This window comes from Procambarus clarkii, chromosome 85 (assembly GCF_040958095.1).
Source record: "Procambarus clarkii isolate CNS0578487 chromosome 85, FALCON_Pclarkii_2.0, whole genome shotgun sequence".
Lineage (NCBI taxonomy): Eukaryota > Metazoa > Arthropoda > Malacostraca > Decapoda > Cambaridae > Procambarus > Procambarus clarkii.
In genome coordinates, this window is record NC_091234.1 from 19,277,043 (window position 1) to 19,304,276 (window position 27,234).

A 27,234-nucleotide genomic window follows, 5' to 3' on the forward strand; every position below is an offset into this window, starting at 1 on the left:
CTCTTGTTGGACACCCAGTACTCTCCCCTGTCTCTTGTTGGACACCCAGTACTCTCACCCTGTCTCTTGTTGGACACCCAGTACTCTCCCCTGTCTCTTGTTGGACACCCAGTACTCTCCCCTGTCTCTTGTTGGACACCCAGTACTCTCACCCTGTCTCTTGTTGGACACCCAGTACTCTCCCCTGTCTCTTGTTGGACACCCAGTACTCTCCCCTGTCTCTTGTTGGACACCCAGTACCACCCCTGGCAGGTGTGGGACACCCAGTACCACCCTGGCAGGTGTGGAACACCCGGTACCACCCCTGGCAGGTGTGGGACACCCAGTACCACCCCTGGCAGGTGTGGGACACCCAGTACCACCCCTGGCAGGTGTGGGACACCCAGTACCACCCCTGGCAGGTGTGGGACACCCAATACCACCCCTGGCAGGTGTGGGACACCCAGTACCACCCGTGGCAGGTGTGGGACACCCAGTACCACCCCTGGCAGGTGTGGGACACCCAATACCACCCCTGGCAGGTGTGGTACACCCAGTACCACCCGTGGCAGGTGTGGGACACCCAGTACCACCCGTGGCAGGTGTGGGACACCCAGTACCACCCCTGGCAGGTGTGGGACACCCAGTACCACCCCTGGCAGGTGTGGGACACCCAGTACCACCCCTGGCAGGTGTGGGACACCCAGTAACACCCCTGGCAGGTGTGGGACACCCAGTACCACCCCTGGCAGGTGTGGGACACCCAGTACCACCCCTGGCAGGTGTGGGACACCCAGTACCACCCCTGGCAGGTGTGGGACACCCAGTACCACCCCTGGCAGGTGTGGGACACCCAGTACCACCCCTGGCAGGTGTGGGACACCCAGTACCACCCCTGGCAGGTGTGGGACACCCAGTACCACCCCTGGCAGGTGTGGGACACCCAGTACCACCCCTGGCAGGTGTGGGACACCCAGTACCACCCCTGGCAGGTGTGGGACACCCAGTACCACCCCTGGCAGGTGTGGGACACCCAGTACCACCCCTGGCAGGTGTGGGACACCCAGTACCACCCCTGGCAGGTGTGGGACACCCAGTACCACCCCTGGCAGGTGTGGGACACCCAGTACCACCCCTGGCAGGTGTGGGACACCCAGTACCACCCCTGGCAGGTGTGGGACACCCAGTACCACCCCTGGCAGGTGTGGGACACCCAGTACCACCCCTGGCAGGTGTGGGACACCCAGTACCACCCCTGGCAGGTGTGGGACACCCAGTACCACCCCTGGCAGGTGTGGGACACCCAGTACCACCCCTGGCAGGTGTGGGACACCCAGTACCACCCCTGGTAGGTGTGGGACACCCAGTACCACCCCTGGCAGGTGTGGGACACCCAGTACCACCCCTGGCAGGTGTGGGACACCCAGTACCACCCCTGGCAGGTGTGGGACACCCAGTACCACCCCTGGCAGGTGTGGGACACCCAGTACCACCCCTGGCAGGTGTGGGACACCCAGTACCACCCCTGGCAGGTGTGGGACACCCAGTACCACCCCTGGCAGGTGTGGGACACCCAGTACCACCCCTGGCAGGTGTGGGACACCCAGTACCACCCCTGGCAGGTGTGGGACACCCAGTACCACCCCTGGCAGGTGTGGGACACCCAGTACCACACCTGGCAGGTGTGGGACACCCAGTACCACCCCTGGCAGGTGTGGGACACCCAGTACCACCCCTGGCAGGTGTGGGACACCCAGTACCACACCTGGCAGGTGTGGGACACCCAGTACCACCCTGGCAGGTGTGGGACACCCAGTACCACCCCTGGCAGGTGTGGGACACCCAGTACCACCCCTGGCAGGTGTGGGACACCCAGTACCACCCCTGGCAGGTGTGGGACACCCAGTACCACCCCTGGCAGGTGTGGGACACCCAGTACCACCCCTAGACACCACTATCGGCCCCTTCCACATCGATCGGTCTTTCAGACTTTTATGAAGATAGACTTGGACCACTTAATGAGGAGCATGAGGGACTGAGTGGGGAGCATGAGGGACTGAGTGAGGAGCATGAGGGACTGAGTGAGGAGCATGAGGGACTGAGTGAGGAGCATGAGGGACTGAGTGAGGAGCATGAGGGACTGAGTGAGGAGCATGAGGGACTGAGTGAGGAGCATGAGGGACTGAGTGAGGAGCATGAGGGACTGAGTGAGGGACAGAGTGAGGAGCGTGAGGGACTGAGTGAGGGACAGAGTGAGGAGCGTGAGGGACTGAGTGAGGAGCATGAGTGAGGGACTGAGTGAGGAGCATGAGTGAGGGACTGAGTGAGGAGCATGAGTGAGGGACTGAGTGAGGAGCATGAGTGAGGGACTGAGTGAGGGACTGAGTGAGGAGCATGAGTGAGGGACTGAGTGAGGAGCATGAGTGAGGGACTGAGTGAGGGACTGAGTGAGGAGCATGAGTGAGGGACTGAGTGAGGAGCATGAGTGAGGGACTGAGTGAGGGGCATGAGTGAGGGACTGAGTGAGGAGCATGAGTGAGGGACAGAGTGAGGAGCGTGAGTGAGGGACTGAGTGAGGAGCATGAGTGAGGGACTGAGTGAGGAGCATGAGTGAGGGACTGAGTGAGGAGCATGAGTGAGGTACTGAGTGAGGAGCATGAGTGAGGGACTGAGTGAGGGACTGAGTGAGGAGCATGAGTGAGGGACTGAGTGAGGAGCATGAGTGAGGTACTGAGTGAGGAGCATGAGTGAGGAGCATGAGTGAGGAGCATGAGTGAGGAGCATGAGTGAGGGACTGAGTGAGGAGCATGAGTGAGGGACTGAGTGAGGAGCATGAGTGAGGGACTGAGTGAGGAGCATGAGTGAGGGACTGAGTGAGGAGCATGAGTGAGGGACTGAGTGAGGAGCATGAGTGAGGGACTGAGTGAGGGACTGAGTGAGGAGCATGAGTGAGGGACTGAGTGAGGAGCATGAGTGAGGGACTGAGTGAGGAGCATGAGTGAGGGACTGAGTGAGGAGCATGAGTGAGGGACTGAGTGAGGAGCATGAGTGAGGAGCATGAGTGAGGAGCATGAGTGAGGAGCATGAGTGAGTGACTGAGTGAGGAGCATGAGTGAGGGACTGAGTGAGGAGCATGAGTGAGGGACTGAGTGAGGAGCATGAGTGAGGGACTGAGTGAGGAGCATGAGTGAGGAGCATGAGTGAGGGACTGAGTGAGGAGCATGAGTGAGGGACTGAGTGAGGGACTGAGTGAGGAGCATGAGTGAGGGACTGAGTGAGGAGCATGAGTGAGGGACTGAGTGAGGAGCATGAGTGAGGGACTGAGTGAGGAGCATGAGTGAGGGACTGAGTGAGGAGCATGAGTGAGGGACTGAGTGAGGAGCATGAGTGAGGGACTGAGTGAGGAGCATGAGTGAGGGACTGAGTGAGGAGCATGAGTGAGGGACTGAGTGAGGAGCATGAGTGAGGGACTGAGTGAGGAGCATGAGTGAGGGACTGAGTGAGGGACTGAGTGAGGAGCATGAGTGAGGGACTGAGTGAGGAGCATGAGTGAGGAGCATGAGTGAGGAGCGTGAGTGAGGGACTGAGTGAGGAGCGTGAGTGAGGGACTGAGTGAGGAGCGTGAGGGACTGAGTGAGGGACTGAGTGAGGAGCGTGAGTGAGGGACTGAGTGAGGAGCGTGAGTGAGGGACTGAGTGAGGAGCATGAGTGAGGGACTGAGTGAGGAGCATGAGTGAGGAGCATGAGTGAGGAGCGTGAGTGAGGGACTGAGTGAGGAGCGTGAGTGAGGGACTGAGTGAGGAGCATGAGTGAGGGACTGAGTGAGGGACTGAGTGAGGAGCATGAGTGAGGGACTGAGTGAGGAGCATGAGTGAGGGACTGAGTGAGGAGCATGAGTGAGGGACTGAGTGAGGAGCATGAGTGAGGGACTGAGTGAGGAGCATGAGTGAGGGACTGAGTGAGGAGCGTGAGGGACTGAGTGAGGGACTGAGTGAGGAGCGTGAGTGAGGGACTGAGTGAGGAGCGTGAGTGAGGGACTGAGTGAGGAGCATGAGTGAGGAGCATGAGTGAGGGACTGAGTGAGGAGCATGAGTGAGGGACTGAGTGAGGAGCATGAGTGAGGGACTGAGTGAGGAGCATGAGTGAGGAGCATGAGTGAGGGACTGAGTGAGGAGCATGAGTGAGGGACTGAGTGAGGGACTGAGTGAGGAGCATGAGTGAGGGACTGAGTGAGGAGCGTGAGGGACTGAGTGAGGAGCGTGAGTGAGGGACTGAGTGAGGAGCGTGAGTGAGGGACTGAGTGAGGAGCATGAGTGAAGAGCATGAGTGAGGGACTGAGTGAGGAGCATCAGTGAGGGACTGAGTGAGGGACTGAGTGAGGAGCATGAGTGAGGGACTGAGTGAGGAGCATGAGTGAGGAGCATGAGTGAGGGACTGAGTGAGGAGCATGAGTGAGGGACTGAGTGAGGGACTGAGTGAGGAGCATGAGTGAGGGACTGAGTGAGGAGCATGAGTGAGGGACTGAGTGAGGAGCATGAGTGAGGGACTGAGTGAGGAGCATGAGTGAGGGACTGAGTGAGGAGCATGAGTGAGGGACTGAGTGAAGAGCATGAGTGAGGGACTGAGTGAGGAGCGTGAGTGAGGGACTGAGTGAGGAGCATGAGTGAGGGACTGAGTGAGGAGCATGAGTGAGGGACTGAGTGAGGAGCATGAGTGAGGGACTGAGTGAGGAGCATGAGTGAGGGACTGAGTGAGGAGCATGAGTGAGGGACTGAGTGAGGAGCATGAGTGAGGGACTGAGTGAGGGACTGAGTGAGGAGCATGAGTGAGGGACTGAGTGAGGAGCATGAGTGAGGGACTGAGTGAGGAGCATGAGTGAGGGACTGAGTGAGGAGCGTGAGTGAGGGACTGAGTGAGGAGCATGAGTGAGGGACTGAGTGAGGGACTGAGTGAGGAGCATGAGTGAGGGACTGAGTGAGGAGCATGAGTGAGGGACTGAGTGAATAGCATGAGTGAGGGACTGAGTGAGGAGCATGAGTGAGGGACTGAGTGAGGAGCATGAGTGAGGGACTGAGTGAGGAGCATGAGTGAGGGACTGAGTGAGGAGCGTGAGTGAGGGACTGAGTGAGGAGCATGAGTGAGGGACTGAGTGAGGAGCATGAGTGAGGGACTGAGTGAGGAGCATGAGTGAGGGACTGAGTGAGGAGCATGAGTGAGGGACTGAGTGAGGAGCATGAGTGAGGGACTGAGTGAGGAGCATGAGTGAGGGACTGAGTGAAGAGCATGAGTGAGGGACTGAGTGAGGAGCATGAGTGAGGGACTGAGTGAGGAGCATGAGTGAGGGACTGAGTGAGGAGCTTGAGTGAGGGACTGAGTGAGGAGCATGAGTGAGGGACTGAGTGAGGAGCATGAGTGAGGGACTGAGTGAAGAGCATGAGTGAGGGACTGAGTGAGGAGCATGAGTGAGGGACTGAGTGAGGAGCGTGAGTGAGGGACTGAGTGAAGAGCATGAGTGAGGGACTGAGTGAGGAGCATGAGTGAGGGACTGAGTGAGGAGCATGAGTGAGGGACTGAGTGAGGAGCATGAGTGAGGGACTGAGTGAGGAGCATGAGTGAGGGACTGAGGTTCACTCATAATGAGTGCAGGCTGCCCACCAGGGGGGGGAGGGTGTCCATTTTTAGTCTGGTATTGACAAATTGTTTTCTCTGTCACTGAGTTTACTATCACCGGACGGGCGGTGGACACTGTCAGGTTGACGGGCGGGAACACTGTCAGGTGGACGGGCGGGGACACTGTCAAGTGGACGGGCGGAGACACTGTCAAGTTGACGGGCTGGGGCGGGGCAGGACAGGTATATCTTGCCAATCTTCGCCGGGTCCCAACTTGAAGCATTTGTTGACAAGTTCAAAACTCGTTTTCCAGGTCACGTTGTGGCCACATTTTGTAGGGGGGCGGCGGTCCCTTCCCCCCGGGCGCCCCCCCCCCCGGGTCCCGTCACGCCCCCCGCAGGTAACAGTGTTGCTGTGCTACATGCGCGTCCGCGGTCTGAGCAACATTTGTTTACCATCACAGCTGAGGCCCAGAGAACCCAGACCAGAGACTACCCTCAACAGTACCCAGACCAGAGACTACAACAGTACCCAGACCAGAGACTACAACAGTACCCAGACCAGAGACTACAACAGTACCCAGACCAGAGACTACAACAGTACCCAGACCAGACACTACCCACAACAGTAGACCAGAGACTACAACAGTACCCAGACCAGAGACTACAACAGTACCCAGACCAGAGACTACAACAGTACCCAGACCAGAGACTACAACAGTACCCAGACCAGAGACTACAACAGTACCCAGACCAGAGACTACCCTCAACAGTACCTAGACCAGAGACTACAACAGTACCCAGACCAGAGACTACCCAGAACAGTACCCAGACCAGAGACTACAACAGTACCCAGACCAGAGACTACAACAGTACCCAGACCAGAGACTACAACAGTACCCAGACCAGAGACTACAACAGTACCCAGACCAGAGACTACAACAGTACCCAGACCAGAGACTACAACAGTACCCAGACCAGAGACTACAACAGTACCCAGACCAGAGACTACCCTCAACAGTACCCAGACCAGAGACTAAAACAGTACCCAGACCAGAGACTACCCTCAACAGTACCCAGACCAGAGACTAAAACAGTACCCAGACCAGAGACTACCCTCAACAGTACCCAGACCAGAGACTAAAACAGTACCCAGACCAGAGACTACAACAGTACCCAGACCAGAGACTACAACAGTACCCAGACCAGAGACTACCCTCAACAGTACCTAGACCAGAGACTACAACAGTACCCAGACCAGAGACTACAACAGTACCCAGACCAGAGACTACAACAGTACCCAGACCAGAGACTACAATAGTACCCAGACCAGAGACTACAACAGTACCCAGACCAGAGACTACAACAGTACCCAGACCAGAGACTACAACAGTACCCAGACCAGACACTACAACAGTACCCAGACCAGAGACTACAACAGTACCCAGACCAGAGACTACAACAGTACCCAGACCAGAGACTACAACAGTACCCAGACCAGAGACTACAACAGTACCCAGACCAGAGACTACAACAGTACCCAGACCAGAGACTACCCTCAACAGTACCCAGACCAGAGACTAAAACAGTACCCAGACCAGAGACTACCCTCAACAGTACCCAGACCAGAGACTAAAACAGTACCCAGACCAGAGACTACCCTCAACAGTACCCAGACCAGAGACTAAAACAGTACCCAGACCAGAGACTACAACAGTACCCAGACCAGAGACTACAACAGTACCCAGACCAGAGACTACAACAGTACCCAGACCAGACACTACCCACAACAGTAGACCAGAGACTACAACAGTACCCAGACCAGAGACTACAACAGTACCCAGACCAGAGACTACAACAGTACCCAGACCAGAGACTACAACAGTACCCAGACCAGAGACTACAACAGTACCCAGACCAGAGACTACAACAGTACCCAGACCAGACACTACCCACAACAGTAGACCAGAGACTACAACAGTACCCAGACCAGAGACTACAACAGTACCCAGACCAGAGACTACAACAGGACCCAGACCAGAGACTAAAACAGTACCCAGACCAGAGACTACAACAGTACCCAGACCAGAGACTACCCTCAACAGTACCTAGACCAGAGACTACAACAGTACCCAGACCAGAGACTACAACAGTACCCAGACCAGAGACTACAACAGTACCCAGACCAGAGACTACAACAGTACCCAGACCAGACACTACCCACAACAGTAGACCAGAGACTACAACAGTACCCAGACCAGAGACTACAACAGTACCCAGACCAGACACTACCCACAACAGTAGACCAGAGACTACAACAGTACCCAGACCAGACACTACCCACAACAGTAGACCAGAGACTACAACAGTACCCAGACCAGACACTACCCACAACAGTAGACCAGAGACTACAACAGTACCCAGACCAGACACTACCCTCAACAGTACCCAGACCAGACACTACAACAGTACCCAGACCAGAGACTACAACAGTACCCAGACCAGAGACTACAACAGTACCCAGACCAGAGACTACAACAGTACCCAGACCAGAGACTACCCACAACAGTAGACCAGAGACTACAACAGTACCCAAACCAAACACTACCCACAATAGTACCCAGACCAGAGACTACAACAGTACCCAGACCAGAGACTACAACAGTACCCAGACCAGAGACTACAACAGTACCCAGACCAGAGACTACAACAGTACCCAGACCAGAGACTACCCACAACAGTAGACCAGAGACTACAACAGTACCCAGACCAGACACTACCCACAATAGTACCCAGACCAGAGACTACAACAGTACCCAGACCAGACACTACCCACAACAGTAGACCAGAGACTACAACAGTACCCAGACCAAACACTACCCACAATAGTACCCAGACCAGAGACTACAACAGTACCCACGCCAGACACTACCCACAACAGTAGACCAGAGACTAAAACAGTTCCCAGACCAAACACTACCCACAACAGTACCCAGACCAAACACTACCCAGAGCAGTTCCCAGACCAAACACTACCCACAGCAGTTCCCAGACCAAACACCACCCACAGCACAACAATACAATCCAAACACCATTTCAGGCCTTCCTCCTGAACCCCCACAACTACATAACTCACGCATAACAAGCGACTGTCAGGTTGTGTTTGCGGTATAAAAGGTCGCAGTTGAAAACACATGAACGTCATCAAGGGCCGTCCCACAGCCCATCCCACAGCCCATCCCACATAATGGGAAAGAACTCAACAACGCGGGAAAAAAGGCGCGAATTCTTATCTAGCGAATTAAATAGATGTCACTGGCACAGGCTTCGGGGTCGACCAACATGATGGCTTTTCCGTTCCTGGTGGCAAGGGGGGGAGGGGGATGTGGTGTTCGTAAGGGGAGGGGGAGGGTGTTCGAAAGGGGAGGGGGAGGGTGTTCGTAAATATTCCGAACGCCTGAGTGCTCTCTGGGGAGGGCGTTTCCCCTTAGTGTGTTGTGGTTGAGGGGAAACTGGTTGATTGGTTGGTTGAGGGGAAACTGGTAGGCTGGTAGAGGGGAAACTGGTAGGCTGGTAGAGGGGAAACTGGTAGACTGGTAGAGGGGAAACTGGTAGACTGGTAGAGGGGGAACTGGTAGGCTGGTAGAGGGGGAACTGGTAGAGGGGAAACTGGTAGGCTGGTAGAGGGGGAACTGGTAGGCTGGTAGAGGGGAAACTGGTAGGCTGGTAGAGGGGAAACTGGTAGACTGGTAGAGGGGAAACTGGTAGGCTGGTAGAGGGGAAACTGGTAGGCTGGTAGAGGGGAAACTGGTAGACTGATAGAGGGGAAACTGGTAGGCTGGTAGAGGGGAAACTGGTAGGCTGGTAGAGGGGAAACTGGTAGACTGGTAGAGGGGAAACTGGTAGACTAGTAGAGGGGAAACTGGTAGGCTGGTAGAGGGGAAACTGGTAGACTAGTAGAGGGGAAACTAGTAGTCTGATATAACAATAACCTGCAGCTCCTAACCGAACAAGATGAACATTTAATCCATAACTGAACAAGATGAACATTTAATCCATAACTGAACAAGATGAACATTTAATCCATAACTGAACAAGATGAACATTTAATCCATAACTTTTACGACTCTGATAAAACAAAGTCAATGTTTTGCTACGATCCTCAGACTTGAATACTAGTTAAGTGGGCAAGTCTGACAACTTAGGTTACTGTAATATATTTATAAATGGGGCATTAGGTTGTTATAACTGAACATTGCAATTAGTAACTTGTTGCATTTAACAGGAGGAAATTAATGTTGGGCAACGTCTTAAGACAAGTCTAATTGTTGCTCTGAAAACTGGGGTCAGAGGAGTAGTATTTCGGAGCTGAGTAGTCACACTAGTCTAGTCTAGACACTAAGTAGTCTAGACTTGTTCCTACTGGGTGTAATACCTGTGTAAAACTTGTGCTAGGGAGGTTCCGGACAATGGTGGCAGCGAGGGCTGTGACAATGGTGGCAGCGAGGGCTCTGACAATGGTGGCAGCGAGGACTGTGACAATGGTGGCAGCGAGGGCTCTGACAATGGTGGCAGCGAGGGCTGTGTCAATGGTGGCAGCGAGGGCTCTGACAATGGTGGCAGCGAGGGCTCTGACAATGGTGGCAGCGAGGACTGTGACAATGGTGGCAGTGAGGACTCTGACAATGGTGGCAGCGAGGACTGTGACAATGGTGGCAGCGAGGACTGTGACAATGGTGGCAGCGAGGACTGTGACAATGGTGGCAGCGAGGGCTGTGTCAATGGTGGCAGCGAGGGCTGTGACAATGGTGGCAGCGAGGGCTGTGTCAATGGTGGCAGCGAGGACTCTGACAATGGTGGCAGCGAGGGCTGTGACAATGGTGGCAGCGAGGGCTGTGTCAATGGTGGCAGCGAGGACTCTGACAATGGTGGCAGCGAGGACTCTGACAATGGTGGCAGCGAGGGCTGTGACAATGGTGGCAGCGAGGACTGTGACAATGGTGGCAGCGAGGGCTGTGTCAATGGTGGCAGCGAGGACTCTGACAATGGTGGCAGCGAGGACTGTGACAATGGTGGCAGCGAGGACTGTGACAATGGTGGCAGCGAGGGCTGTGACAATGGTGGCAGCGAGGGCTGTGACAATGGTGGCAGCGAGGGCTGTGTCAATGGTGGCAGCGAGGGCTGTGACAATGGTGGCAGCGAGGGCTGTGACAATGGTGGCAGCGAGGACTCTGACAATGGTGGCAGCGAGGGCTGTGACAATGTTGGCAGCGAGGGCTGTGACAATGGTGGCAGCGAGGGCTGTGACAATGGTGGCAGCGAGGACTGTGACAATGGTGGCAGCGAGGGCTGTGACAATGGTGGCAGCGAGGGCTGTGTCAATGGTGGCAGCGAGGACTCTGACAATGGTGGCAGCGAGGGCTGTGACAATGGTGGCAGCGAGGGCTGTGTCAATGGTGGCAGCGAGGACTCTGACAATGGTGGCAGCGAGGGGTGTGACAATGGTGGCAGCGAGGGCTGTGTCAATGGTGGCAGCGAGGACTCTGACAATGGTGGCAGCGAGGGCTGTGACAATGGTGGCAGCGAGGGCTGTGATAATGGTGGCAGCGAGGGCTGTGACAATGGTGGCAGCGAGGACTGTGACAATGGTGGCAGCGAGGACTGTGACAATGGTGGCAGCGAGGACTCTGACAATGGTGGCAGCTAGGACCCTAACAATGGTGGCAGCGAGGACTCTGACAATGGTGGCAGCGAGGGCTGTGACAATGGTGGCAGCGAGGACTCTGACAATGGTGGCAGCGAGGACTGTGACAATGGTGGCAGCGAGGGCTGTGTCAATGGTGGCAGCGAGGACTGTGACAATGGTGGCAGCGAGGGCTGTGTCAATGGTGGCAGCGAGGACTGTGTCAATGGTGGCAGCGAGGGCTGTGACAATGGTGGCAGCGAGGGCTGTGTCAATGGTGGCAGCGAGGGCTGTGACAATGGTGGCAGCGAGGACTCTGACAATGGTGGCAGCGAGGGCTGTGACAATGGTGGCAGCGAGGGCTGTGTCAATGGTGGCAGCGAGGACTCTGACAATGGTGGCAGCGAGGACTCTGACAATGGTGGCAGCGAGGGCTGTGACAATGGTGGCAGCGAGGACTCTGACAATGGTGGCAGTGAGGACTGTGACAATGGTGGCAGCGAGGGCTGTGTCAATGGTGGCAGCGAGGACTGTGACAATGGTGGCAGCGAGGGCTGTGTCAATGGTGGCAGCGAGGACTGTGTCAATGGTGGCAGCGAGGGCTGTGACAATGGTGGCAGCGAGGGCTGTGTCAATGGTGGCAGCGAGGGCTGTGACAATGGTGGCAGCGAGGACACTGACAATGGTGGCAGCGAGGGCTGTGACAATGGTGGCAGCGAGGGCTGTGTCAATGGTGGCAGCGAGGACTCTGACAATGGTGGCAGCGAGGACTCTGACAATGGTGGCAGCGAGGACTGTGACAATCGTGGCAGCGAGGTCTGTGACAATGGTGGCAGCGAGGGCTGTGTCAATGGTGGCAGCGAGGACTCTGACAATGGTGGCAGCGAGGACTCTGACAATGGTGGCAGCGAGGGCTGTGTCAATGGTGGCAGCGAGGGCTGTGACAATGGTGGCAGCGAGGGCTGTGACAATGGTGGCAGCGAGGACTCTGACAATGGTGGCAGCGAGGGCTGTGACAATGGTGGCAGCGAGGGCTGTGACAATGGTGGCAGCGAGGGCTGTGACAATGGTGGCAGCGAGGGCTGTGACAATGGTGGCAGCGAGGACTGTGACAATGGTGGCAGCGAGGACTCTGACAATGGTGGCAGCGAGGGCTGTGACAATGGTGGCAGCGATGGCTGTGACAATGGTGGCAGCGAGGGCTGTGACAATGGTGGCAGCGAGGGCTGTGACAATGGTGGCAGCGAGGGCTGTGACAATGGTGGCAGCGAGGGCTGTGACAATGGTGGCAGCGAGGACTGTGACAATGGTGGCAGCGAGGACTGTGACAATGGTGGCAGCGAGGACTGTGACAATGGTGGCAGCGAGGGCTGTGACAATGGTGGCAGCGAGGACTCTTAACAATGGTGGCAGCGAGGACTCTGACAATGGTGGCAGCGAGGACTGTGACAATGGTGGCAGCGAGGACTGTGACAATGGTGGCAGCGAGGGCTGTGACAATGGTGGCAGCGAGGACTCTTAACAATGGTGGCAGCGAGGACTCTGACAATGGTGGCAGCGAGGACTGTGACAATGGTGGCAGCGAGGACTGTGACAATGGTGGCAGCGAGGGCTGTGTCAATGGTGGCAGCGAGGACTCTTAACAATGGTTGCAGCGAGGACTCTGACAATGGTGGCAGCGAGGGCTGTGACAATGGTGGCAGCGAGGACTCTTAACAATGGTGGCAGCGAGGACTCTTAACAATGGTGGCAGCGAGGACTCTGACAATGGTGGCAGCGAGGACTGTGACAATGGTGGCAGCGAGGACTGTGACAATGGTGGCAGCCAGGCGTAACAGCCAACCTGGCGCTGCTGTTGCATTAGTTGTCCAGAGTTGGATTCGTATGGCCAGCTGTGGCCCTGGTGTCTGCAGTATTGACACCTGACAATCCTAACCCAGCGGAACCGGACAAGATCTGATATTAACTATTCCCTGCCCCCATTCCGCCGCCCCCTCCCCCCCACCATTCCATCCCACTCTCACACCCCCTTTCCCTCACCAGTCCTCTCACCCCCCCCCCCCCTTACCTCATGCTCTCCATCTCCTTACTGATTTCTTAACTATTACCGTGAATTTGGAAGCAACATGAAGGCGTAGTGAGGGTCTACAGTGACCAGGACCACCACAGTGACGGTGTACAGTGAGGCAAGGTCACCGTAGATGGCTGGCAACTGGCAGGTAACCGCGCCGCGTGACGGAACAAGTTGGGCTGGCCAGGATAATATTGGCCAAGTTTGGCTGTTGTGTGGCAGCTGACGTCCGCTGGAGACATGTACATAACCAGCTCACCGGACACGGCCTAGCACACTGGCCAGGTCAGTGGGTCCTCACAACAATTAAGTCCATTCCATCCAGCGGTCGACCCCAAAGATGCATTCATCAGTTTTAACATTTATGGTCATTCAAAACAGGAATTTTCTCAAAATGTTAATATTGTTATACATGAGCATACTGTGCATATATAGGCATAGGTTAGGTGTTTAGGTTCTCTTGGCGATTATTTGTAATACGTGGGTGGAGCATTTACAGCGTTGTGGTTCGAACACAAGTCGTCAGTGAAGCACTTGTTCCGGAAGTGTTCGAACGTCAGCAGTTGTGAGTCGTTCGTACACCGTTTTTCATTCATAAACAGCGGGGGTTAGCGGGTGGATGGAATGGACTTTGGGTCTTTGTTTATGAGGACGGGCTGGTGTATGAGGACCCCAGGACGCTTTGTGGACCCCAGAACGATCTCTGTGTACCCCTGGACGCTCTGGGGACCCCCAGGATGCTCTGGGGACCCTCAGGACGCTCTGGTGACCCCCAGGATGCTCTGTGGACCCCCAGGATGCTCTGAGGACCCCCAGGATGCTCTGGGGACCCCCAGGATGCTCTGTGGACCCCCAGGATGCTCTGAGGACCCCCAGGATGCTCTGGGGACCCCCAGGATGCTCTGGGGACCCCCAGGATGCTCTGGGGACCCCCAGGACGCTCTGGGGACCCCCAGGACGCTCTGGGGACCCCAGAACGAGGGCGCGGCAGAGGGCGGGGCAGCTGGGGGATGAAGAGACTTCGTCACAGCACACTAAAGGCGAACATTCAGAAAGTTGTATTAGATGCGTCCTGGGGTCCCTGCCCGCCCCGCCCACACCCCTGCAGGCGTGGCCCTCCTCCCCCTGCCTCCAGGGGGCACACACCCGCCCCTGCTCCCTACCGGCCAGCAGGGGCGGCCAGGGGCGGCCAGCGGAGCGAGGGAAGGGGCTGTCAGCCAGAGAAGTCCAGCACTCACTCACACGCATCACCGCCCATGTGCTATTTTGGTCTCCAGGCGGGCCTTGGTGGTGCTCCCATGTACGGTGGTGGTGCTCCCATGCACGCTGGTGGGCTCCCATGCACGCTGGTGGTGCTCCCATGCACGCTGGTGGGCTCCCATGCACGCTGGTGGTGCTCCCATGGCCGCTGGTGGTGCTCCCATGGCCGCTGGTGGTGCTCCCATGCACGCTGGAGGCACACGCTCACTCCCATGCTTTCTCCTACTCCCCGCCACTCTCCCACGTGCGTGCGTGTGTGTGTGTGTGTGTGTGTGTGTGTGTGTGTGTGTGTGTGTGTGTGTGTGTGTGTGTGTGTGTGTGTGCGTGTGAGTGTGCGAGTGTGAGTGTGCGTGCGTGTGTGTGTTCGTTGTAAAATGGGAGAGAATTATTGGAAGGCAAATTGGTGTGCAGGAAGGTAGAGCTAACGACCATCTCTGTCACCTGTGACGTCAGAGTTAACAAGGTGTTGGCGGGTGTTGGGGGAGTGGCCACCTCCCCTAGATATGGTGTATCTTTCCCTAGATATGGCGTATCTCTTCCTAGATATGGTGTATCTCCTCCTAGATATGGCTTATCTCCCGTAGATATGGTGTATCTCTCCCTAGATATGGTGTACTTCCTCTAGATATGGTGTATCTCCCCCTAGATATGGTGTACCTCCCCTAGATATAGCGTATCTCTCCCTAGATATGTCGTATCTCCCCCTAGATATGGTGTACCTCCCCTAGATATAGCGTATCTCTCCCTAGATATGTCGTATCTCTCCCTAGATATGGTGTACTTCCCCTATATATGGTGTATCTCTCCCTAAATATGGTGTACCTTCCTTAGATATAGCGTATCTCTCCCTAGATATGGTGTATCTCTCTTTAGATATGGTGTACTTCCCCTAGATATGGTGTATCTCTCCCTAGATATGGTGTATCTCTCCCTACATATGGTGTACCTCCCCTAAATATAGCGTATCTCTCCCTAGATATGGCGTATCTCCCCCCTAGATACGGTGTATCTCTCCTTAGATATGGTGTACTTCCCCCTAGATATGGTGTATCTCTCCCTAGATATGGTGTATCTCTCCCTACATATGGTGTACCTCCCCTAAATATAGCGTATCTCTCCCTAGATATGGTGTATCTCCCCCTAGATATGGTGTATCTCCCCCTAGATATGGTGTATCTTTCCCTAGATATGGCGTATCTCTCCCTAGATATGGTGTATTTCTACCTAGATATGATGTATCTCCACCCTAGATATGGTGTATCTCCACCCTAGATATGGCGTATCTTCCCCTAGATGTTGTGTAGCTCCCCTAGATATGGTGTATCTCCCCTAGATATGGTGTATCTCTCCCTAGATATGGTGTTCCTTCCCCCTAGATACGGCGTATCTCTCCCTAGATATGGCGTATCTCTCCCTAGATATGGCGTATCTCTCCCTAGATATGGCGTATCTCTCCCTAGATATGGCGTATCTCCCCTAGATATAGTTTATCTCTTCCTAGATATGGTGTATCTCCCCTAGATATGGTGTATCTCCTCTAGATATGGCGTATCTCTCCCTAGATATGGCGTATCTCTCCCTAGATATGACGTGTCTCCCCTAGATATGTCGTATATCTCCCTAGATATACGACATATCTCTCCCTAGATACACCATATCTCCCCCTAGATATGGTGTATCTCCCCCTAGATATGGTGTATATCTCCCTAGATATGGTATGTTTCTCCCTAGATATGGCGTATTTCTCCCTAGATATGGTGTACTTCCCCTAGATATGGTGTATCTCTCCCTAGATATGGTGTACTTCCCCTAGATATGGTGTATCTCTCCCTAGATATGGTGTACTTCCCCTAGATATGGTGTATCTCTCCCTAGATATGGTGTACCTCCCTAGATATGGTGTTTCTCTTCCTAGATATGGCGTATCTCCCCCTAGATGTTGTGTATCTCCCCTAGATATGGTGTATCTCCCCTAGATATGGTGTATCTCCCCTAGATATGGTGTATCCCCCTAGATATGGTGTATCTCTCCCTCGATATGGCGTATCTTCCCCTGGATATGGCGTATCTCCCCCTATATGTTGTGTATCTCTCCTAGATATGGTGTATCTTCCCTAGATATGGTGTATCTCTCTCTAGATATGGTGTACCTTCCTCTGGATATGGTGTCTCCCTAGATATAGTGTTTCTCTCCCTAGATATGGTGTATCTCCCCTAGATATGGTGTATCTCCTCCTAGATATGGTGTATCTCCCCCTACATATGGTGTATCTCCTCCTAGATATGGTGTATCTCCCCCTACATATGGTGTATCTCCCCCTAGATATGGTGTATCTCCCCCTACATATGGTGTATCTCCCCCTAGATATGGTGTATCTCCCCCTACATATGGTGTATCTCCTCCTAGATATGGTGTATCTCCCCCTACATATGGTGTATCTCCCCCTAGATATGGAGTATCTCCCCCTACATATGGTGTATCTCCCCCTGGATATGGTGTATCTCCCCCAGATATTGTGCCTCGTGGGTGTGTACTAGTATTGATCAGGTCCAGCCCTTGTGTAGCCCTTTAGGCAAGGTGTTAATGTCTACACCAGTGAGAACTCACTCTCCCTCCCTCTCACCACCGCCTCTTAGTGAGAGGAGGTGAGAGGTGAGATGTTTCCTCACGTGTTAGACTTGAGTCTACTTGTCTCAAGTAGACTTGAGACAAGTAGACTTGAGACAAGTAGTCTCAAGTCTACTTGTCTACTTGTCTACACAATATCTAGGGGGAGATACCCCATATCTAGGGGAGATACACAATATCTAGGGGGAGATACACCATATCTACGGGAGATACGCTATATTTAGGAGAATATACACCATATCTAGGGAGAGATACACCATATCTCAGTCTCGTAGGGCAGTCTCGAAAAAGTTACAAAATTCTGAACTCAAAGTGTCTTACTGATTTGATGAAGGATTTTGCGAGTGGATCGTTTACAGCAAGAGAGAGAGACCAGGATAAAACATTTTGTAAGTACTGTGATTGATAAGTAGAAGGGAGTATTGCACAGGTAGGAAGGCATTCTGAAACACATTACCAATTTGAATTTAGTACTTTTTACTCAAATTTAGTACATTTTGGGTAATTATTTTGGTATGTTTATTAACAAAATATACATTTTAGGTCTTGTGTGCTAACTGTTGAGATCTTGCAGGTTCTACTGGGACCTGTGTGGTAATACTGGTGTACTGTTGCAGGTTCTACTGGGACCTGTGTGGTAATACTGGTGTACTGTTGCAGGTTCTACTGGGACCTGTGTGGTAATACTGGTGAACTGTTACAGGTTCTACTGGGACCTGTGTGGTAATACTGGTGAACTGTTACAGGTTCTACTGGGACCTGTGTGGTAATACTGGTGAACTGTTACAGGTTCTACTGGGACCTGTGTGGTAATACTGGTGAACTGTTACAGGTTCTACTGGGACCTGTGTGGTAATACTGGTGAACTGTTACAGGTTCTACTGGGACCTGTGTGGTAATACTGGTGAACTGTTACAGGTTCTACTGGGACCTGTGTGGTAATACTGGTGAACTGTTACAGGTTCTACTGGGACCTGTGTGGTAATACTGGTGTACTGTTACAGGCTCTACTGGGACCTGTGTGGTAATACTGGTGAACTGTTACAGGCTCTACTGGGACCTGTGTGGTAATACTGGTGAACTGTTACAGGTTCTACTGGGACCTGTGTGGTAATACTGGTGTACTGTTACAGGCTCTACTGGGACCTGTGTGGTAATACTGGTGAACTGTTACAGGTTCTACTGGGACCTGTGTGGTAATACTGGTGTACTGTTGCAGGTTCTACTGGGACCTGTGTGGTAATACTGGTGAACTGTTACAGGTTCTACTGGGACCTGTGTATGCTGTTCCTGCTAGTGGCCAACCTGATCATCCTGCCTGTGGCTATCTCCTTCTTCAACGATGACTTGTCCACTCGCTGGATCGCCTTCAACTGCCTCTCAGACACCATCTTCCTTATAGATATTGTCGTCAATTTTAGAACGGGTGAGTTGAGAGGCCGTCCTTCTGTTTGTTTCTGTTTTCTTGCCTTGATCTGCCGTTTATGGTTGGGGTCCACTGCCGTTTACGGTTGGGGTCCACTACCGTTTATAATAGCAGTGGTAAATTAAGCTAGCATTAGAATAGAATGTATTAAGAAGACTTTAAGTTGCCTACACGTGCAAGGTGGGACTCTGAGGTGCCCATACCCACCCTCGGCACCACAGTGCCCCTCTGCCTCAGGGCACAGGGCACAAATGTGTCAGGAGAATTGAGGTGGTGGTGTGGGGGGGGGGGGGGCGGTAGATATATTTACTGGGTCAATAAACAATTATCAAACAAATAGCTGATGGCTTCAATACAGCAGTGTAGCGAGGGGGAGTTATGGGCAGTTGGCCCCCCCCCCAGGGGATTGTATTGGACCTGGGTACACCTGTGTTATGCTCCCCTGGATGTGTTCCCCTGGTTGTGTTCCCCTGGATGTGTTCCCCTGGATGTGTTCTCCTGGATGTGTTCCCCTGGTTGTGTTCCCCTGGATGTACTCCCCTGGATGTGTTACCCTGGATGTACTCCCCTGGATGTACTCACCTGGATGTACTCCCCTGGATGTGTTACCCTGGATGTACTCCCCTGGATGTACTCACCTGGATGTACTCCCCTGGATGTACTCACCTGGATGTACTCCCCTGGATGTACTCCCCTGGAGGTGCTCCCCTGGATGTGCTCCCCTGGATGTGCTACCCTGGATGTGCTCGCCTGGATGTACTCCCCTGGATGTGTTCCCCTGGATGTACTCCCCTGGATGTGTTCCCCTGGATGTGTTTCCCTGGATGTACCCCCTGGATGTACTCCCCTGGATGTACCCCCTGGATGTACTCCCCTGGATGTGCTCCCTTTGGATGTACTCCCCTGGATGTGTTCCCCTTGATGTACTTCCCTGGATGTACAACCCTGGATGTACTTCCCTGGATGTACTCCCCTGGATGTACTCCCCTGGATGTACTTCCCTGGATGTACTCCCCTGGATGTACTTCCCTGGATGTGCTCCCCTGGATGTACTCCCCTGGATGTACTTCCCTGGATGTGCTCCCCTGGATGTGCTACCCTGGATATACTAACTTGGATGTGTTCCCCCTGGATGTGTTCCCCCTGGATGTGTTCCCCTGGATGTGTTCCCCTGGATGTGTTCCCCTGGATGTGTTCCCCTGGATGTGTTCCCCTGGATGTGTTCCCCTGGATGTGTTCCCCTGGTTGTGTTCCCCTGGATGTACTCCCCTGGATGTGTTCCCCTGGATGTGTTCCCCTGGTTGTGTTCCCCTGGTTGTGTTCCCCTGGATGTGTTCTCCTGGATGTACTCCCCTCGATGTGCTCCCTTGGATGTGTTCCCCTGGATGTGTTCCCCTGGATGTGTTCCCCTGGATGTGTTCCCCTGGATGTACTCCCTCGATGTGCTCCCTTGGATGTGTTCCCCTGGATGTGTTCCCCTGGATGTGTTCCCCTGGATGTGTTCCCCTGGATGTGTTCCCCTGGATGTGTTCCCCTGGATGTGTTCCCTTGGATGTGTTCTCCTGGATGTGTTCCCCTGGATGTGTTCCCCTGGTTGTGTTCCCCTGGATGTACTCCCCTCGATGTGCTCCCTTGGATGTGTTCCCCTGGATGTGTTCCCCTGGATGTGTTCCCCTGGATGTGTTCCCCTGGATGTACTCCCTCGATGTGCTCCCTTGGATGTGTTCCCCTGGATGTGTTCCCCTGGATGTGTTCCCCTGGATGTGTTCCCCTGGATGTGTTCCCCTGGATGTGTTCCCCTGGATGTGTTCTCCTGGATGTGTTCCCCTGGATGTGTTCCCCTGGATGTGTTCCCCTGGATGTGTTCCCCTGGATGTACTCCCTCGATGTGCTCCCTTGGATGTGTTCCCCTGGATGTGTTCCCCTGGATGTGTTCCCCTGGATGTGTTCCCCTGGATGTGTTCCCCTGGATGTGTTCCCCTGGATGTGTTCCCCTGGATGTGTTCCCTTGGATGTGTTCTCCTGGATGTGTTCCCCTGGATGTGTTCCCCTGGATGTACTCCCTCGATGTGCTCCCTTGGATGTGTTCCCCTGGATGTGTTCCCCTGGATGTGTTCCCCTGGATGTGTTCCCCTGGATGTGTTCTCCTGGATGTGTTCCCCTGGATGTGTTCTCCTGGATGTGTTCCCCTGGATGTGTTCCCCTGGATGTGTTCCCCTGGATGTACTCCTTGGATGTGTTCCCCCTGGATGTGTTCCCCTGGATGTGTTCCCCTGGATGTGTTCCCCTGGATGTGTTCTCCTGGATGTGTTCTCCTGGATGTGTTCCCCTGGATGTGTTCTGGATGTGTTCCCCTGGATGTGTTCCCCTGGATGTGTTCCCCTGGATGTACTCCTTGGATGTGTTCCCCTGGATGTGTTCCCCTGGATGTGTTCTCCTGGATGTGTTTCCCTGGATGTGTTCCCCTGGATGTGTTCCCCTGGATGTGTTCCCCTGGATGTGTTCTCCTGGATGTGTTTCCCTGGATGTGTTCCCCTGGATGTGTTCTCCTGGATGTGTTTCCCTGGATGTGTTCCCCTGGATGTGTTCCCCTGGATGTACTCCCCTGGATGTGTTCCCCTGGATGTACTCCTTGGATGTGTTCTCCTGGATGTGTTCCCCTGGATGTGTTCCCCTGGATGTGTTCCCCTGGATGTACTCCCCTGGATGTACTCCTTGGATGTACTCCCCTGGATGTGTTCCCCTGGATGTACTCCCCTGGATGTGTTCCCCTGGATGTGTTCCCCTGGATGTGTTCCCCTGGATGTACTCCCCTGGATGTACTCCCCTGGATGTACTCCCCTGAATGTACTCCCCTGGATGTACTCCCCTGGATGTACTCCCCTGGATGTACTCCCCTGGATGTACTCCTTGGATGTACTCCCCTGGATGTACTCCCCTGGATGTGTTCCCCTGGATGTACTCCTTGGATGTACTCCCCTGGATGTACTCCCCTGGATGTACTCCCCTGGATGTACTCCCCTGGATGTACTCCTTGGATGTACTCCCCTGGATGTACTCCCCTGGATGTGTTCCCCTGGATGTACTCCTTGGATGTGTTCCCCTGGATGTGTTCCCCCTGGATGTGTTCCCCTGGATGTGTTCCCCTGGATGTGTTCCCCTGGATGTGTTCTCCTGGATGTGTTCCCCCTGGATGTGTTCCCCTGGATGTGTTCCCCTGGATGTGTTCCCCTTGATGTGTTCCCCTGGATGTGTTCCCCTGGATGTGTTCCCCTGGATGTGTTCCCCTGGATGTGTCCCCCCTGGATGTGTCCCCCTGGATGTGTTCCCCTGGATGTGTTCCCCTGGATGTGTTCCCCTGGATGTGTTCCCCTGGATGTGTTCCCCTGGATGTGCTCCCCTGGATGTGTTCCCCCTGGATGTGTTCCCCTGGATGTGTTCCCCCTGGATGTGGTGAACCATGTGTGGTGATGTGGTGAACCATGTGTGGTGATGTGGTGAACCATGTGTGGTGATGTGGTGAACCATGTGTGGTGATGTGGTGAACCATGTGTGGTGATGTGGTGAACCATGTGTGGTGATGTGGTGAACCATGTGTGGTGATGTGGTGAACCATGTGTGGTGATGTGGTGAACCATGTGTGGTGATGTGGTGAACCATGTGTGGTGATGTGGTGAACCATGTGTGGTGATGTGGTGAACCATGTGTGGTGATGTGGTGAACCATGTGTGGTGATGTGGTGAACCATGTGTGGTGATGTGGTGAACCATGTGTGGTGATGTGGTGAACCAAGTGTGGTGATGTGGTGAACCATGTGTGGTGATGTGGTGAACCATGTGTGGTGATGTGGTGAACCATGTGTGGTGATGTGGTGAACCATGTGTGGTGATGTGGTGAACCAAGTGTGGTGATGTGGTGAACCATGTGTGGTGATGTGGTGAACCATGTGTGGTGATGTGGTGAACCATGTGTGGTGATGTGGTGAACCATGTGTGGTGATGTGGTGAACCGAGTGTGGTGATGTGGTGAACCATGTGTGGTGATGTGGTGAACCAAGTGTGGTGATGTGGTGAACCATGTGTGGTGATGTGGTGAACCATGTGTGGTGATGTGGTGAACCATGTGTGGTGATGTGGTGAACCATGTGTGGTGATGTGGTGAACCATGTGTGGTGATGAGGTGAACCATGTGTGGTGATGTGGTGAACCAAGTGTGGTGATGTGGTGAACCAAGTGTGTTGATGTGGTGAACCATGTGTGGTGATGTGATGAACCATGTGTGGTGATGAGGTGAACCATGTGTGGTGATGTGGTGAACCATGTGTGGTGATGTGGTGAACCATGTGTGGTGATGTGGTGAACCAAGTGTGGTGATGTGATGAACCATGTGTGGTGATGAGGTGAACCATGTGTGGTGATGTGGTGAACCATGTGTGGTGATGTGGTGAACCATGTGTGGTGATGTGGTGAACCAAGATGTGACTCCTCTCAGATCTACACCCTGGTCCCATACAGTGTAGAGCAAGGTGTATCGCGAGTATATAAGACAGAAGCAGTGTACCAATAACAAACATTAAACTTAACTAGCCAACAGTTCCCTGGAAGTGAACTATTCCCCGTCGTCAAGATGCACCCAACATTCACATCTCGCCGCGATTCCGACTAGATATGATGCGTTAAATATACAAAGTCAAGGGCTCACTTAGCTCATCCTGACATTCCTTTAGGACTCCGGCGAACACCTCGACTAGTCCTGTATGGTTGTAATGTTCATATTGAACAAGTTCCTCGCTTGTGAGAAGTGAACAATTGAACTTGCATCTTCCACTACCTACAAAGATTTCTTCAGGTGTCGAATGTTCATTACTAAATATATAGAGAAAATACTGAGAATGTTTCGCATTGTTTAGTATCAGTTTCTTCTTCTTACCTACTTGAGGTGGACCTCAAGGATCAGGTGACCCTCGACCCCCAAGGAGCAGGTACTGACCCTTTACTTCATCCTCAGGTATCATGCAGCAAGATAACTCAGAGCAGGTGACCCTCGACCCCCAAGGAGCAGGTACTGACCCTTTACTTCATCCTCAGGTATCATGCAGCAAGATAACTCAGAGCAGGTGATCCTCGACCCCCAAGGAGCAGGTACTGACCCTTTACTTCATCCTCAGGTATCATGCAGCAAGATAACTCAGAGCAGGTGACCCTCGACCCCCAAGGAGCAGGTACTGACCCTTTACTTCATCCTCAGGTATCATGCAGCAAGATAACTCAGAGCAGGTGATCCTCGACCCCCAAGGAGCAGGTACTGACCCTTTACTTCATCCTCAGGTATCATGCAGCAAGATAACTCAGAGCAGGTGATCCTCGACCCCCAAGGAGCAGGTACTGACCCTTTACTTCATCCTCAGGTATCATGCAGCAAGATAACTCAGAGCAGGTGATCCTCGACCCCAAGTTGATCGCCAAGCACTACCTTAAAACATGGTTCTTCCTCGACCTCATCTCCTCAGTCCCACTAGACTACATCTTCCTCATATTCAACCAGGTAACTCCGCTCCACCAGCCTGTTGGTGTTGGTAGTCGGTGGTGCTAAAGCAGTTGTCTTAGTGTTACACTAGTACCGCAGTGTTACGTAGTATTCCAGTGTTACATAGTGTTACGGCGCTACATAGTGGTAGTGGTGTTGGTGTATATCTCGATATGGACATGTTCTATACGGGTTGACACCTTTGGTAACTGTCCTGTGTCTTGATGTTGTGGTCTCCCTTGTCCAGTCACACTCGACACTTCTCACTCGACCCTGTGTCACACTCGACACTCTTCTCACTCGACCCTGTGTCACACTCGACACTCTTCTCACTCGACCCTGTGTCACACTCGATACTCTTCTCACTCGACCCTGTGTCACACTCGACACTCTTGTCACTCGACCCTGTGTCACACTCGACACTTGTCACTCGACCCTGTGTCACACTCGACACTCTTGTCACTCGACCCTGTGTCACACTCGACACTCTTGTCACTCGACCCTGTCACACTCGACACTCTTCTCACTCGACCCTGTGTCACACTCGACACTCTTGTCACTCGACCCTGTCACACTCGACACTCTTCTCACTCGACCCTGTGTCACACTCGACACTCTTCTCACTCGACACTCTTCTCACTCGACCCTGTGTCACACTCGACACTCTTCTCACACTCTTCCTTACTGGCATCTCACCCTTCTATAACCTGCTAGAATTATAAATAATTCTACAATTTAAAATAATAATATTACATTCGTGAAGAGATTATTTGAATTTTAACTTTTATAATATTTGTGCAGACCGGCCCGTGTGTACGTGGCCAGACCTGGCTTGATCTGGCCTGGCTTGATCTGGCCTGGCTCGATCTGGCCTGGCTCGATCTGGCCTGGCTTGATCTGGCCTGGCTAGATATGGCCTGGCTCGATATGGGCTGGCTTGATCTGGCCTGGCTCGATATGGCCTGGCTCGATATGGCCTGGCTTGATCTGGCCTCGCTTGATCTGGCCTGGCTTGATATGGCCTGGCTCGATCTGGCCTGACTTGATATGGGCTGGCTTGATTTGGCCTGGCTTGACATGAGATGATCTGGCCTGGCTTGATTTGGCTTGGCTTGACACGACATGATCTGGCTTGGCTTCACGTGGCTTGATCTGACCTGGCTTGATCTAGCCTGGCTTGACATGGCTTGATCTAGCCTGGCTTGACGTGGCTTGACATGGCTTGACCTGACCAGAATGTCCGACAATAACCTCCGATCCTTGACCCCGCAAACCTGACCGCTTGTCCCAATCCATTACGTATTGACCTTTGGGAACTACACCTTGACCCCCGGACTCTTGACCCCGGACTTTTGACCCCCACTAAAAACTCATGACATTGACCCCTAACTATGACCTCAACCACATCACCCTCACCTATCTGTAACAACGAGGGAGTGAGATCTAGCTCTGTGGCCCTGCCTACCAATCTTGTGCATCTTATATTATAATTTAACTATTCTGACGTTCAAATTCTTTGTCGAATCTGGCATTAAAGTTGTGGATGGAGGAGGCTTCCACAACTTATTCTTACAGTGCAATAACTCCCTGTGTAAGTGTGTTCAAACTAACAAACCCAGTTCTTTCTTTCTTGTAAATAACGGAAGGGATATATATGGATATACTCCTCAAAACACTTGACCGACAATAAGTCTTATCCTGCATGGAACAAAAAATACCCCTTCGGAGCCGAGCGGACAGCACGCTGGACTTGTGATCCTGTGGTCCTGGGTTCGATCCCAGGCGCCGGCGAGAAACAATGGGCAGAGTTTCTTTCACCCTATGCCCCTGTTACCTAGCAGTAAAATAGGTACCTGGGTGTTAGTCAGCTGTCACGGGCTGCTTCCTGGGGGTGGAGGCCTGGTCGAGGACCGGGCCGCGGGGACACTAAAAGCCCCGAAATCATCTCAAGATAACCTCAGGATAACCTGGGGTACAATTTCACAACTGGGTGTTATTGAGGAACACAGGATTATTTTACACTTAATAGATATGGGTCACTCTGTTATGTTAGAGGATTGTTGAGATTAAGAGGGATACCGTCCAGTAAACATAAGCCTTAGCGGTGCCTTGAGTTATCTTGAGATGTCTTGAGATGATGATTTCGGGGCTTTTAGTGTCCCCGCGGCCCGGTCCTCGACCAGGCCTCCACCCCTAGGAAGCAGCCCGTGACAGCTGACTAACTCCCAGGTACCTATTTACTGCTAGGTAACAGGGGCATTCAGGGTGAAAGAAACTTTGCCCATTTGTTTCTGCCTCGTGCGGGAATCGAACCCGCGCCACAGAATTACGAGTCCTGCGCGCTATCCACCAGGCTACGAGGCCACTCAAAGGCCAGGCCTTGACTATTGGCTCCACACAAACTGGGACGTAGGGGTGCCTTGACTATTGGCTCCACACAAACTGGGACGTAGGGGTGCCTTGACTATTGGCTCCACACAAACTGGGACGTAGGGGTGCCTTGACTATTGGCTCCACACAAACTGGGACGTAGGGGTGCCTTGACTATTGGCTCCACACAAACTGGGACGTAGGGGTGCCTTGACTATTGGCTCCACACAAACTGGGACGTAGGGGTGCCTTGACTATTGGCTCCACACAAACTGGGACTTAGCGGTGCCTTGACTATTGGCTCCACACAAACTGGGACTTAGCGGTGCCTTGACTATTGGCTCCACACAAACTGGGACTTAGCGGTGCCTTGACTATTGGCTCCACACAAACTGGGACTTAGCGGTGCCTTGACTATTGGCTCCACACAAACTGGGACTTAGCGGTGCCTTGACTATTGGCTCCACACAAACTGGGACTTAGCGGTGCCTTGACTATTGGCTCCACACAAACTGGGACTTAGCGGTGCCTTGACTATTGGCTCCACACAAACTGGGACTTAGGGGTGCCTTGACTATTGGCTCCACACAAACTGGGACTTAGGGGTGCCTTGACTATTGGCTCCACACAAACTGGGACTTAGGGGTGCCTTGACTATTGGCTCCACACAAACTGGGACTT

The 27,234-nt window shown here is 53.5% G+C and overlaps 1 protein-coding gene across 10 annotated transcripts in view; it reads left to right on the plus strand.

Moving 5' to 3' along the window:
- Ih (hyperpolarization activated cyclic nucleotide gated potassium channel Ih) overlaps positions 1-27,234 on the plus strand; it is a 359,520-nt gene that overhangs the window by 234,767 nt on the left and 97,519 nt on the right. For all 10 annotated transcript variants that reach the window (XM_069316752.1, XM_069316753.1, XM_069316754.1 and 7 more), the window contains 2 exons: positions 18,494-18,657; positions 24,065-24,201. In XM_069316752.1, the coding sequence (XP_069172853.1) occupies positions 18,494-18,657; positions 24,065-24,201 (301 nt within the window). The remainder of the gene's footprint in view (positions 1-18,493; positions 18,658-24,064; positions 24,202-27,234) is intronic.